Source organism: Phasianus colchicus, chromosome 2 (assembly GCF_987193195.1).
Source record: "Phasianus colchicus chromosome 2, bPhaCol1.hap1.1, whole genome shotgun sequence".
Classification (NCBI taxonomy): domain Eukaryota; kingdom Metazoa; phylum Chordata; class Aves; order Galliformes; family Phasianidae; genus Phasianus; species Phasianus colchicus.
In genome coordinates, this window is record NC_143437.1 from 40,457,586 (window position 1) to 40,470,750 (window position 13,165).

Below are 13,165 nucleotides of genomic sequence, written 5' to 3' on the forward strand. Positions count from 1 at the left end.
AGCCACATTCACAACACAATGTGTTGTTCATAAATTTAAGTAGCACAATAATCAAGTGAAATACAAAAACGTATTTTGTACTAAACGTTTCCATTGTTAAAGAAAACATCTGTGAGATATGATTTAGGTACGCTAAATATCTGCTACTCAACCTTTGATTAGGAGCTCCTGGGAACTGAATTAAAACTATAAAGGAAACCTAGAAATAATTTGTACTGAACATCTGACATGCCATACTGGCCTGAGAACCCACCAAATACACATACAGTTCTGTATGGATTTCTAACATATGTGTGAAATCTAGGAGTGCATTTTAAATAATTATATAGAAAAAGAGTTTTAAACTATTTCTGACTGTCATTACCTGTAGGCTTGTCCTAGACTTTTATAGGCATCTATGAAGTCTGCTTTCTGTTTCAGAGCTTCTTTGAAAGATTCAATGGCTTCCTGTAAAGACACCAACATAATATTAGCAGCTCCCTTGATCCTCTTCTAGCCCATTCAAGGAATAATTTAGCATTATTTTCTCTTCATCCCCTTCCCTTTTACAAGCCCCTAGGGAGTCTTCATTCCATGGAAAAAAAAAATGGAATAAATCATAGAGTTCTCAGGGATGCCAAATACAAACATCTCTGAAAGTATTACATAAACACATCATCAGTTATGCACTGTATATTCATTGATATCCAGCAAGGTCAGCAGTACTTACATATCATATTATGGAGCATTACGTTGTTAGCAATGGAACCAAAAGCAATTGCATTTTCATTTTGCTTGTACTCTTATGCCTTAAAAAATACTTTATGTGAGAAAAATATAAAACTATATCAACATCTAGCTTGTTCTATATAAACTATTATTTAATATTACTTTACCTTCAAAAGTCCTCTGTGAAAAAATGTTAAGCCTTTATAAAGCATAGCTATAGGCTGATTTTTGTTCAGTTCCAGTGAGTGTTGAAAATCTTCATGGGCTGTTGCATAATCCTACAATAAAGCACATTTCAGATGACAGAGGAAAAATACAAATGAAGAGGAACACAAATTTATATCTTAATAAAATTAAACTATAAAATTTTGTTTGATATAGAAAGTTAGACTCAGGGTTAAGCAGCAACAATTGTCAACTGCCACTCAAAATATCTAAGAACAAGAGATGCATAATACATTTCCAACCTGATTTTCAGCAAGTGCTATATGACATACCAAAAACTGAAAAAATAGCTAGACAGAAAGTGAAATCAGAGTAAAGTGAGTTATCAGCTACTGAGCATTCAGACAATCCTTAGTATAAAACAAATAACATATCTCCAATGTGTAAGACAACTGACACACAACAAAACAGAATATTAGAATTTTTTGTATTTATTTACTTATTGAGATATATTGTAGTTACTGCATTGGCCATATCTTTTTTCCTTTTGAGATTGATATCTAAAATACTGCCTACACGTAGCTGTAGGTTATAAATCAAAACAAACGATATCTATATCTGATTCCTAGAATGAACAAAATAATTAGAGATGTGCAGTTAAAGTAAACCATACAGCTGCTCTCTGCATTAAATAGATAAGCAGATGAAACAAATGAATAATACCTCTGAACTACTGGAAAGTTAAATACAGAAAAAACAGGACGTCTTTTTTTACATTTAAATACCAAAGATGCTCTTGAACAACAGTAACAACTGGTACTAAAAGCAGAAAAGGACAGTAACAGAAACACCCACACAACCAGAACCAAACAGGATCCCCCAAATCTACTAACCTCAGATATGAAGTACAGTGTACCTCTGTGTCGGTAGAGCCGTGCTGATGGTTGTAACTGAATAGCTTTGGTGAGATCAGATAATGCTTCACTGATTCGTCCCAGTGGTGAAAGTATCTAAGAGGCAAGTAAATATGTATGTTTCAGTGCCTTTTTTTTTTTTCTTCAAAACTCTTATAAATAAAATGGAAAATCTGAAAGCATTTTCCCCCGGAATACAACTGTACTTCACCATTATCACCACTATTTGCAGAAACTCAATATTTCAAATAAAAATAAGTCAAAGAAAAATATTGTATTTCAAAGAATGCCAACATAATCAACTGGAAAAAGTAATTAAGATGTTCTCATAATCCTTTTCAATAACGGCAAAACATTCCACCCAAAAGTTGTCCATTTTCCTTTTAAATGAACACCTTTCACATCTTGTAGATAAACGTCACTATAAAGTGTATTAGAAGCAATTAAAAACATGAAAATTATGACTTATTATTTCATATTATGGCATTTACTATTAATATACATTATTTTGAGTTAAGCATGCTCCTGAGCTATCTAACTCAGCTTCTTGAAATCCATTTTCAATAGCTTAATTGGCTGAATAACAATTATTTGCATCTCTGAATGACATTTTATTTATATTCATAAACATAAAATCAAAGCATTTGATTAAAAATTTGTTCTTTGTAAGGTGGTAAGGTGGGTATTTTGCCAACTTGTACTAACAATAAGCTGCAACACAGTGCTATTCCATTGGCTACAGTAATGCCACGTTTAATTTTAAAGTTGAACATTCCAGAAATTATACTGACAACACTATATAACAGCAATAACTTCCAAAAGATGAAAAGAGGAAAAAATGCTCACTTCTGCTCGCTGTTCAAATACTTCAGGATGATCTGGTTCTAGACTAATTACCCGACTAAGCTCAAAAAGAGCAAGTTCAGCATTTTTCATATCCTGAAATGAAAGAAAAACAAGGTAAACAACTGTGCATACCTACAGTAATATACTCCAAAGACCAAAGAAAAACTAATTTGGTAAAGATGCCTTACACACCTTTGCTAACAAGACTAAAATGCAGTACACAACAAATAACTGAAAAAACTCCTACATGTTAACAGAAACAAACTCTGCTTGTACATATCAACTGTGTGTTACCCTTCTAGTAGCTCATTTATGTAACTGAATAAACATGGAGTTTTACAGATCCACAGTTATCCTTCTTGGGAGAAAAGCTGGATCAAGCTCTTACACGAAATTACAACAGTGACTGGTACATGAGTACCATCTATAACTTAATGTTAGGAGTTCTGGCAAATAGATTGATGACATCAGGATCTAGTCTAAGCCTTTATATATCCCTCAATAAGTTGTAGGATGGGAGCAGTTACCTCACCTACAAAAAAAGAAAAAAAAAACCTAAAAATGGTTATATAACAAGTTCTCAATTAGATTTCATTCATCTTTTTTAAGGCAAAGAAATTTCCAAGGTGCTAATCACCATCTTTTTGTAACTCAACAGTATTGCTCACAGAAGCATTCTTTTATTACTGTCTAAACTTGCAATATAACTCAACAAACCACAATGGTGTTACAAATATGAGAGATTTTGATCTCCCATCAGCAACTGTGAAGAATTAAAGATCCTGCACAGAGTAAAGTAAATTTTCAAGAACTTGAATTCAATTCTTTTTCCCCCTAGAATATCCAGAATCTCGAGTTAATAGGCTACAGAAACACAAGTTAGTTTAAAACTTATTTCTGCCCAATAAATTTTTGAGCAGCTCTAAATAATTTTATTTCAAATCTTTTTGAACAAATTAAAAGAAACACAAATTTCATGAAGCGTGGCAATCAAGAAGCAATATAAAGCCTACTGGATTGCAAGAGCTGATGGTCATTCCATATTGCTTCTTCATTTCTAAATACTGACAAGATATGAAACTAAATTTAGTGGGAGTTGAAAAAACCATCTCTTAGAAGATTTTGCTTGTTACCTTTTTAGTTAATGCTTTCCAGTGAATGTGGCTCCCAGACCTCAGCCTTACTATTCACCACTCACAATTGGACCTATACTCTCCTTTGGCACCCTTGCTTTATTTCCACACTCATACAAAGATAACGTACCCATGTGCCATGCAGTATAGCCCAAAATGATTCTATGATTCTATGACAAGAGATCATTATTTTACAGAGTATCTACTGAGAGAAGGAGGCGGAGTACTTCAGTACCACTATAGCAAGACAGCACAAAGCAATTTGGTATGTATCTATCAAGTTCTAAACAATCTAGCTCCTCCTCCTATGACAGGCCTTCTTATAGTTTAGATTCAAATAATTCATTAAGTTTTACTTTCAATAATTATTTACTTACATGGAGTCCTTTTTTTCCGTACGCTATCCCTCGTCCATAAATTGCACTAACCAGCTCTGGTTCCTCCTGTTAGATTGAAAACAAGTACTACAGTCAGTTAAAAAATAAGCATTTTTCTTCAGAGTATATTTAACTCTTGTTAGCATTAATCAGCAATACACAATCACAGTTGCCAGGCAAAGGTACTAAGTTGATTGTATTACAACCTGTACTTTCACGTGCTCACAACTTCCAGTTTAATTTACTGAAATTTATTGAGGAATTATTTGTCAGGAAAACAGGCTACACATCTCCATTAAGCTGATGAAAAAGAAGAGATTTCACATGAGAAATAACACTGTCAACAGAGGTGTTTTTTGTTTTTTTTTGGTTTTTTTTTTTTACACCAGTTTATAGCAAAAGCACCCAACAGCAAAACACAGAAGAGATACAGGCATACCTTTATATTCCTTTCTTCTAGTTGTATTTATGATTTAGTTTTATAAAACAAAAAGAAATGAGTTTAGATTCTGATGGATTCTAGCAGTGAAAAAATCTTGTCCAATAAAATTTAATTCAGCCACAGTTTCCCATCCAAATATGAAGAACTACAATTGCAAGAAGGTTCTCCTGGCACAATTATGTCTATGCTGTCACTGTTTCTCTAAAAGTCAGTCAGGAATCACACACCATAACTGCAAACAGGTACACAGCTGTGCCACAGCAGCTTATAGAATAGGCCTGGTCTCATTTACCTGAGACAACTGCCAGGAAACAAATTACTTCATTGACTAAACAACAGATAAATGGTATAACCAGTGCTGACAGTTTACCAGACCTCAGCACTGATTCCAAGTGTACACTTGCCAGTGTCAGCTTCAGGTAACTTTTCTACTTTTAATACAGTGACTAAACATGACTGTTTTGTTCTGTTAAGTGTTCTAATACTTGCTTTGTTTTTATTTAAAATTATGGAAGACAAGAGTAATCACAATCTGTTTACATTCTCTGAGGCATCCCATCATATCATGATGGCAACCAAAATGGCATGCGTTACAGATCTACTCTATCATACACACACTTTTCATAGCAACTTTCTAGAGTTCCTATATCTTTCTTATCTTGACTCTTTACCTTCTTACTCAACAGAATGCAGGAAGTGTTTTACAATTCCAGCGTTTCTTGGAAGCACAATTTGTCATTAGAAAGATAAGTAAATCAAATCATTCCTCATATAAGAAACAAACCAATGCCAGATCTCTATATACGTGAGGAAAAAAAAACTGCTTCAAACCTTTTTTGTCCTCTGATAAGCTCCCTGCAATTATTTTGTTGAATTGCTATACTTCCACTCAATTTAAATATGAGCCATATGTGATTTGAATTGAAAAACACTATTATTTCCTACTTGCACTGGTGTACTACAATCAGTTTAGAACAAAAACCAAGCACATACTTCTAGTAGTCACAGGCTCTTAGCCATGCAAATACAGTAGTTTGAAATCAGCTTTAGGTGTTCTGTTATTTTTTTGTTTCTTTGTTTTCTTCTGTGGCTACCTAGATTCATAGAAGATTCAGAATATCACTGAGAACACAGCAGGATATTTGATACTAGCAATAAATGATCTTGTTCAGTTTTCTGCTTATGTTACCATTAACAACTGCAGCCCACCTCCACCCACACACATTCACACACACAGAAATTAAAAAGATCTCTATCTACACCCTAAGACAGAAATTAAAGGAACTTCAATTTTGCACATGCCAGTTTCTGACGATGTCCTTTCTTCAGAAAGTCATAAAAACATTATTCCTACAGATGAGAAAAATAACCACCAAAAGAGATACTGAATCAACCGACTTTAAGAACCTGCTTACGTTTGGATGCAAAAAAAAGAACAAACAACAGAGCAATTGCTCTCACTTTAAAAACCTTAATTCAATACCTGCTTTGGTAAAAGTCATAAGTTGTAGTGGATGATTTCATGAAGTGATTTTTTTTTCCCTTTAATGCTATATTTTGCTTAAGGAGTCCAAAAAGAAAACTTACCTGCAGCATTGTTGAGAATTGTCTTATGGCTTCATCGTACAAGCCGTTGCCAATCAACACGTAAGCAATTGCTAACAAGAAGTTACAAGTGTCAGTAAAACATCAAAAAACAGTTGTTTTTTAAATACATATATTAAATACAACCAAGTTGTAAGCTATATTAGTACTTATATTGTACTGAAGAGGAAGACAACCAAGGGTTTTCTAAACCACCACTACAAATAGCTTTCTTTAACCATTACCTACCATTCGTTAATTATTCAATTTGGATTATGCTCATCAGAATTGTTTTGGAGTTCTGTGTTTGCTCTACCCCTCTCCTTTTTACAAGCTGTACAGGAAAGAGTTCACGTTAGCATCCGAAGTACTTGGCACTAGAAAAGACATCATGACTCCATTTGATGGCCCTAGATAACCCCTCAAGTTGTGAGCTTGGCTAACACGAATACTTTTTTAACACTTCCATTAGAAAGCATTTGATTTTACTCATTTGCACGTTTTCACAGAATCACAGAATCACTAAGGTTGGAAAAGACCTATAAGATCATCCAGTCCAACCATCCACCTATCACCAATGGTTCTCGCTAAACCATATCCCTCAACACAACATCCAAACGTTCCTTGAACACCTCCAGGGAAGGGGACTCCACCACCTCCCTGGGCAGCCCATTCCAGTGCCTGACCACCCTTTCAGAGAAGTAGTATTTCCTAATATCCAGCCTGAATCTTCCCTGGCGCAGCTTGAAACCATTCCCTCTAGTCCTATCACCAGTTACACGAGAGAAGAGGCCGACCCCCAGCTCGCTACTACAGTTTTGCTCAACTTTACTAGCTCACAATTTTTTCCTTCACATGAAGTATCGAGAAAAACTGAAGTGATTCTGTTGTTTTTATGATGAGATTGAAAAACACAATCTTTACCTATTTTAACATATGAAAGGTTTAAAGTTTTTGCATCCTTACTTTGGAGTAGAATCCAAGTATTCAATAAAGAAACAGACAACTGTTTTTAGAAACCTGTTCTTTGGAGACTGTCAAGGTGAGGCTGGATCCAGCCCTGATGTAGCTGTGCATGTCCCTGTTCATTGCAGGGGAGTTGGTCTAGATGGCCTTTAAAGGTCCCTTCCAACTCTAAGGATTGTATAATCCCCAGAAGACAGAAAAATAGTCAGGTCACAAGACTTAAAAGTTATGGTTGTGCTTGTGCAACTGAAGTTCAGCTGTGACAGCTGAATATCTATGATGTGCTAAAATAAACAATCTTAAATCTCTCACAGTTCTTAGTTCTGGACTAACATCTGCTCACAGTGCCCACATAAACAAAGCATTTTACAGACTACAACTATGAAAGGTAAAATTTTTCTCCATGCAGTTCACGTGAACAGCTGACAGTAGAACTGAGCACTGGCATTTGCCTTTCCCCACACTTCTAATTAGTTTTAGCAGTAACCCAAGCATAATGGATGAGGTCTATCAGCTCAATTATCTACTCAACCATAAAGAGAGAAAGAAGCCAATTAATTAGAACAAAAATATTTTTACAGGACAAAGATATTTATTCTTCAGACAAGCAGAACCACAATCTTTTGGCAGTGTGTAGGTGCCAGCTTACAGGCCAAACACAGGAATTGGGACCATCTGGTATAATTTTTAGTCCACAGAGCAGGTCTTAAAGGCATCATTTTTTTTTCTGCTGGATGGAAGTTCAGTATACCCTGAACGATTCTATGATTATAATTAGGATAAATGAAAAAAGAGATGAAACCCCCAAGTTTTGCTAGATAAATCCTTGAAAGCAGAAGTTAGATCAACAAAAATATACTCAATTCTTTTCACTTTCTTAGTGAAATTATGAGCATAATATCAAGGGGAGACTTTACAAGATAGTCTGCTGTCTTCCTTGAAATACACTCTCAGTAATCTCTTTGCTTCTTCATAGCACCTCTGCTTCCAATGAGAATACACGTTTGGAGAATCAGAACAAGTAACTTCTTCCTCAAAGTTTTCAAGAAAAGTATTCCTTGTTGATTTATTTGAAATGCCTCCATCTTCTGCCCCAAGTGTACTTTGAAAAAAACATCAGCAAGTAGTGGATTGCAAAAGGACAAAAATTGCTACTTGTGTTGAAGGGAAGAATGTATGGATCCATGCTTGAAAGAAACCACATCCTACCAGTAAATTTTTCAGGATGCTTGAATAGTTTTAGACATCAGTAATGACAGAAAAGGGGAAATATATTTGATACTGTTTAATAGGATTTAATAATGATTTCCAAATCACTTTTGTAAACAGATACAGTGAAGAATTCCAGTGATCATAGCAGGAAGGATTCTTGGGAAGACACAAAAGAAAATTCTCTAGGCTTTTTAGGATCATTTTAAATTAATGTATCACCTAGGAATTGTTAGTTTAGCTTCAAAATATTCAGTGCTACCAGTGAGCACGCAATTCACCCTGCACAAACCTTATAAGATACCTTACCTAATTCTTCATTTGTGTTGTCATTATCAGTAGCAAACGGAAATCTCTTTTGCTCTGCAAGTGACTTTGCTTGACTCTGTAAAACATCATTGTTTAGCAAACAATAGTAAGTAATTTAATGAAAATTTAACAGAGAATGCTTTAAATCAAAATCTTAAGACCAATATAATTGCTGTAAATGAACATAAATACACTCCCAGTCCTCTGCAAGAAGAAAAACTGTTCTTCAGTAAGATTCTGCTGTCCTTTCTAATATAAGGCAAGTCAAACATTTCAGATTAAAGGACCTTATCAGCATTTCAGTGGTGGTTGCCATTTCTGTACTACAACTAAGATGAAGTTTTATAAGTTTTACACATTCCACCTCATAGGAAAGCTTCTGTTCTTCACCCCATTAATAATTTCTTTAATGTTGCAGTGTTGTATTAGAGGAAAAAGGCTATCCTCTTCTAGCAACCTTTATTTATGGATGAGACTACAGCAGGCTGAACAAAGATTAAAACTTATGTTCCTCAAATAATCTATCTATGGAAAACAATTTTGCCACAGGCAAAAGCTAAAATACAGAAATAGTGTACCCTGTTCATCTTCACAACTGTATTCCACAGATAGCTGCAAGCCTACCAGAGGAGTACATGTTAAGAAAATTCAAAATGCTTATTTAATAAAAGCCTTCAAAACTGTCCTAAGAAGTAAGAATGGAAAAATGAATTTCTCTCAGTGTTCAGATCTTTTGCTTCAGGTAAACTGTGCATCTATGCATCTTGTACTTCACAGAAGACAGTCTAACACTTTAAACTTCAGAGAACATTGTTATCTTCATCTCTGAGAAGACTGCACTTTTTCCTTCTCCCTTCTTTTTTTTTTTTTTTTGGCTCCTTCAGTCAAAAGAAGTCCTATCACTTGTATCCATGACAGCATGACAGGTATTTCAGTGACCTACAGGTGCAAAAGTAACCATCCTAAATGAAAAGAACACCTTCTGCCCTGTACACCTAATGAGAAGAAAGCTTAGTCCACTCTTCAAATTCAGAGCTTTAAACAACATTTTGGAGGGAACGTAAGATTAGCAAACCATGATTTTTAAGAATTGGTTTTGTTGAAACTAGAGACGGTGCGTGAGCTCAGATGTAACGTAGAGAATTAACACCCTACTCAGTACAATGGAATAGAATAGTTCTTTTGTCATTAATTAAAAATAATTAAGTAGAACAGAAGAATAAGCAGGGCTCAACAGGTATACCAATCTATATTGCACAAATATTCAAAAACCACAAACCTCCAAAACCAATCTTTTTGCATCATCATTTGTCCTAAGGCAATTTCCAGAAAGCATATTTCCGAAAGTTATTTTTGGTATTTAACTCCTCAGAATGTGAAGGTGATACACACTTCAACAAATTCTGAATCCAGACACAAGTTAGATATCCTGCAGCTCTACTGCAAAAAACTACAAGTCATTCTGCCTTTGAAAAGTGACTGAGAATTTATCACTGCATCAGCTTCAAATTAAATGTATTCTTGATCTTTTAAAACAAAGAAAAAAAGAAAAAAGTACACTCAAAAATATTTTTGAAACAAGGAAACTTATAACAAATTAATATACATTTAATTGCCTTAGAAAGAACTGCTGGTACTCCTAGACCAGACAGATCTGACCAGATTCAATTAGTATAAACTGCTGTAAGCCCTGGAGACTCATGATGGAGTACTATGAAACCATTCTTTCATGACCAACTTTAGTTGATTCATACTTGAGCTTTTGGGGACACATTTTCTATTGATTAACAAATTTTACTTACAGCTATTTGATTGAAATTAATTCAGACTAGTTATGTAGTTAAAGTCAGTTCAACAGTCTATTTAAATTTGTTTTGTACATTACGTTCTTGATAGCATACCAGAATTTTTTCTGTGTTGAGAGAAAGCAAGGACTCACAAGACGAAGAACTTCTTAAGTCACAGTCTGATTCCTGGAAGTGCAAAAATGATGAATCTAGGGGAAAAGAGTGATAATTAATACCTGAAGAAGTCACATGTTTCACTACTATATTTCCTCACGTTAACTACTTCTGTTCATGCTATTGACTAAAAATACATGGGGGGAAAAAAAGTTTAAAAAGTTAGGGGAGGAATAAAAGGGAAAGAAACTGGAAGCAATAGATGTATTCCCATTTGATGGTGATGCTGATCTCTGGTCCAAGAAATTGAAGCTCAAATCATCATTCCAATTCTACAGAGAAAGATAACTGGAAAAGAGGTAGAGAAAGATCTGCTGCTAGAAATCCAGGTAACAGACAAAATAAAGACTACAGAAAGTAGAGGAAATATAACAAACCACAATAAACTAAACATATATAAAGTCTTTCACAAATATTACTAAGGATATCACTACAGAAAGCCCAAGATTGACTCAATCCTAGAAATGAAAGCCAAACACAGCTCGAGACAGCAAAAAAAGAGACTAACAAAGTATACAGCAACAACAACAACAAAAAAACAGAAACAAATTAACAAAAGCCCAATTGAAGTCACTATCTGATCTATGTGGTGATTTTACTGCTATCCCAAAAGAATTGTTAGCTTTTCAGTCTTCAGATCCTAAAGCTTCTACCAACTTGAAACGCAAGTTTCAAAAGTTACAAAAGCAAACAAGAAAAAGCAAGCAGACAGCATTATCTTCTTTTATTCTGTATCACAAATACCAGATATAATATTTAAAAAAAGAGTAGTGGTAGTAAGTTTGAAAGGTAATGGGGAGAGTGTGTCTGTGTTAACTTCTGGAAGAAGTGCTACGCATGCATTTTGATGGAGGTCTCAATCTGCAGTAAGCTACCTCCCCATTTCTCTCAAACACAGACCAAAAAAAAAAAAAAGAAAGAAAAAAAGCAACAGCTTCTCATAAGGAAGTTAAGTAGCATATAAAGTCAAACCCTGTAAAGAGAAACTTGGAACTAAGCTGAGCCACACAACAGAGGCAGGACTAGTGAAAAGCAGAAGGTCAAAGTTTAAAGCTGGGAAGCCCAGTAAGAACAGTGGCTCACGATACATAGTTTCCAGAAAGAAAGCACTGCTGCTGGGAGGTTTCAGCTCTGCCCTATTCTTAATGTTGGTCACTCTCCTCTCCCACGTCATAGGCAGCAGCAGCATCATTAACACGTGAGTTGGCCATATCGGTGCTCTATGTCAGTGATAGCTAGCAGCCATCCATCAGGCCTGTTGAGCAAACTTAGCTTCTCAAATCAAAATGAAAAGATGCGAATGTGGCTTATGACCTCCAGAACTCTTTTCTGTAAAGCAGTGAAAATGTAGTGAAATAATTTCTGAATGAGCATAACAACATGAGCATAATAACAGTCTATCTGTTACAAGGCATAGGGGGAAAGGACCCTTCAGCTCCTGTCTTTGTCTACAGGTTAGGTACACTCACAGCTGTACAACACTGTCTTCTTGACAACTTAAAGCACCAAGAGCAAAGAAAGTAGCCCAGACCTTGTGGTGGCTGCAAGAGAGACGCTGTGAGACAACAAGGTTCTCAGCTTCTGGGAAAGGAGAACTAAAGCAATGGTTGAAAGCTTAAGGGAACTTTTAAGCCAGCTATTCGTTTTGCAGTAAGATTAAAACAGCTGCATACCAGCCCAATCCTTGCTATCTCAGGGTTACCGTGCTGGTTTTTAATTGCCAGCTATGCGATTACCAGCAAATGCCAAAAGCAAAGGCAGGTGATGACTGAAGCAGAGCACCACGGATGGCTCCCAGTCACTCCGAGCTCTTTAAAAGAACATCTTCCACCGAACCGAACCCTAACCTTCCACACAACTGCCAGCGGAGCCGATCAGCTGTGCCTCACTAGGACGAGAAAGGCCATAAAGCTCTTTGCTATTCATTAACTCGCACCTAACGCCGATTTTATCTTAACACCGGGTGAAAGTCTTTTCGGGTCCGTGCTGAAGCGTGAGCGAGCAGGGCCCGAGTTCAGCCGAGAAGCTTTCGCTATCCTGACCCAGCATTTCTGTACGGGGACTCTCGGCCCCGTACACACGCAGCCCACGGCCAGCAGGCCCCGCACGGCGGGCAGCCCCCGCACAGCGGCCGGCCGGCCGGCAGCCTCCCAGGCGCGCCGCGCTCCGCCCCAAGCCGCGCCCGCAGGGCCGCGCGGAGCCCCGGGCTGACGGCCGCTCAGCCGACTCACCGCACTCGGCCGAGTACTGCTCTGCCCACTCCCCCGCCGAGGCGCAGCCCCCCGCCAGGCCCTGGCGCTGTTGGTGCAGCTCCTGCTTGAGCAGGGACAGGGTCGGGTACTGCTCGGTCAGAGCCACCGCGACCCGGGCCAGGGCCAGTACCAACAGCGGCGCCCACAGCCCCCTCGCGGACCCGAGTCCGCCGGCAGCTGCCATCTTCGCGCGGCGCATGCGCACCGCTCCCACACCGCGCCCGGGGAGAAGAGCGCCTCCCGCGGGAGGAGATGGGAGGAGCGGAGCGCCGCCGCGCTGCCCTATGGGATATGGAGTC

General features: G+C 37.2%; 1 protein-coding gene across 2 annotated transcripts in view; it reads right to left on the reverse strand.

Annotated features, from left to right (window-relative positions):
* TTC13 (tetratricopeptide repeat domain 13) overlaps positions 1-13,138 on the reverse strand; it is a 37,936-nt gene extending 24,798 nt beyond the window's left edge. For both annotated transcript variants that reach the window (XM_031613598.2, XM_031613588.2), the window contains exons 1-9: positions 12,846-13,138; positions 10,555-10,649; positions 8,654-8,729; positions 6,173-6,243; positions 4,144-4,209; positions 2,634-2,726; positions 1,767-1,883; positions 876-986; positions 365-447 (exon numbers count right to left, since the gene is read on the reverse strand). In XM_031613598.2, coding sequence (XP_031469458.2) covers positions 365-447; positions 876-986; positions 1,767-1,883; positions 2,634-2,726; positions 4,144-4,209; positions 6,173-6,243; positions 8,654-8,729; positions 10,555-10,649; positions 12,846-13,065 — 932 coding nt within the window. In that variant the 5' untranslated portion in view covers positions 13,066-13,138. The remainder of the gene's footprint in view (positions 1-364; positions 448-875; positions 987-1,766; positions 1,884-2,633; positions 2,727-4,143; positions 4,210-6,172; positions 6,244-8,653; positions 8,730-10,554; positions 10,650-12,845) is intronic.
* Positions 13,139-13,165: the final 27 nt, after the last annotated feature.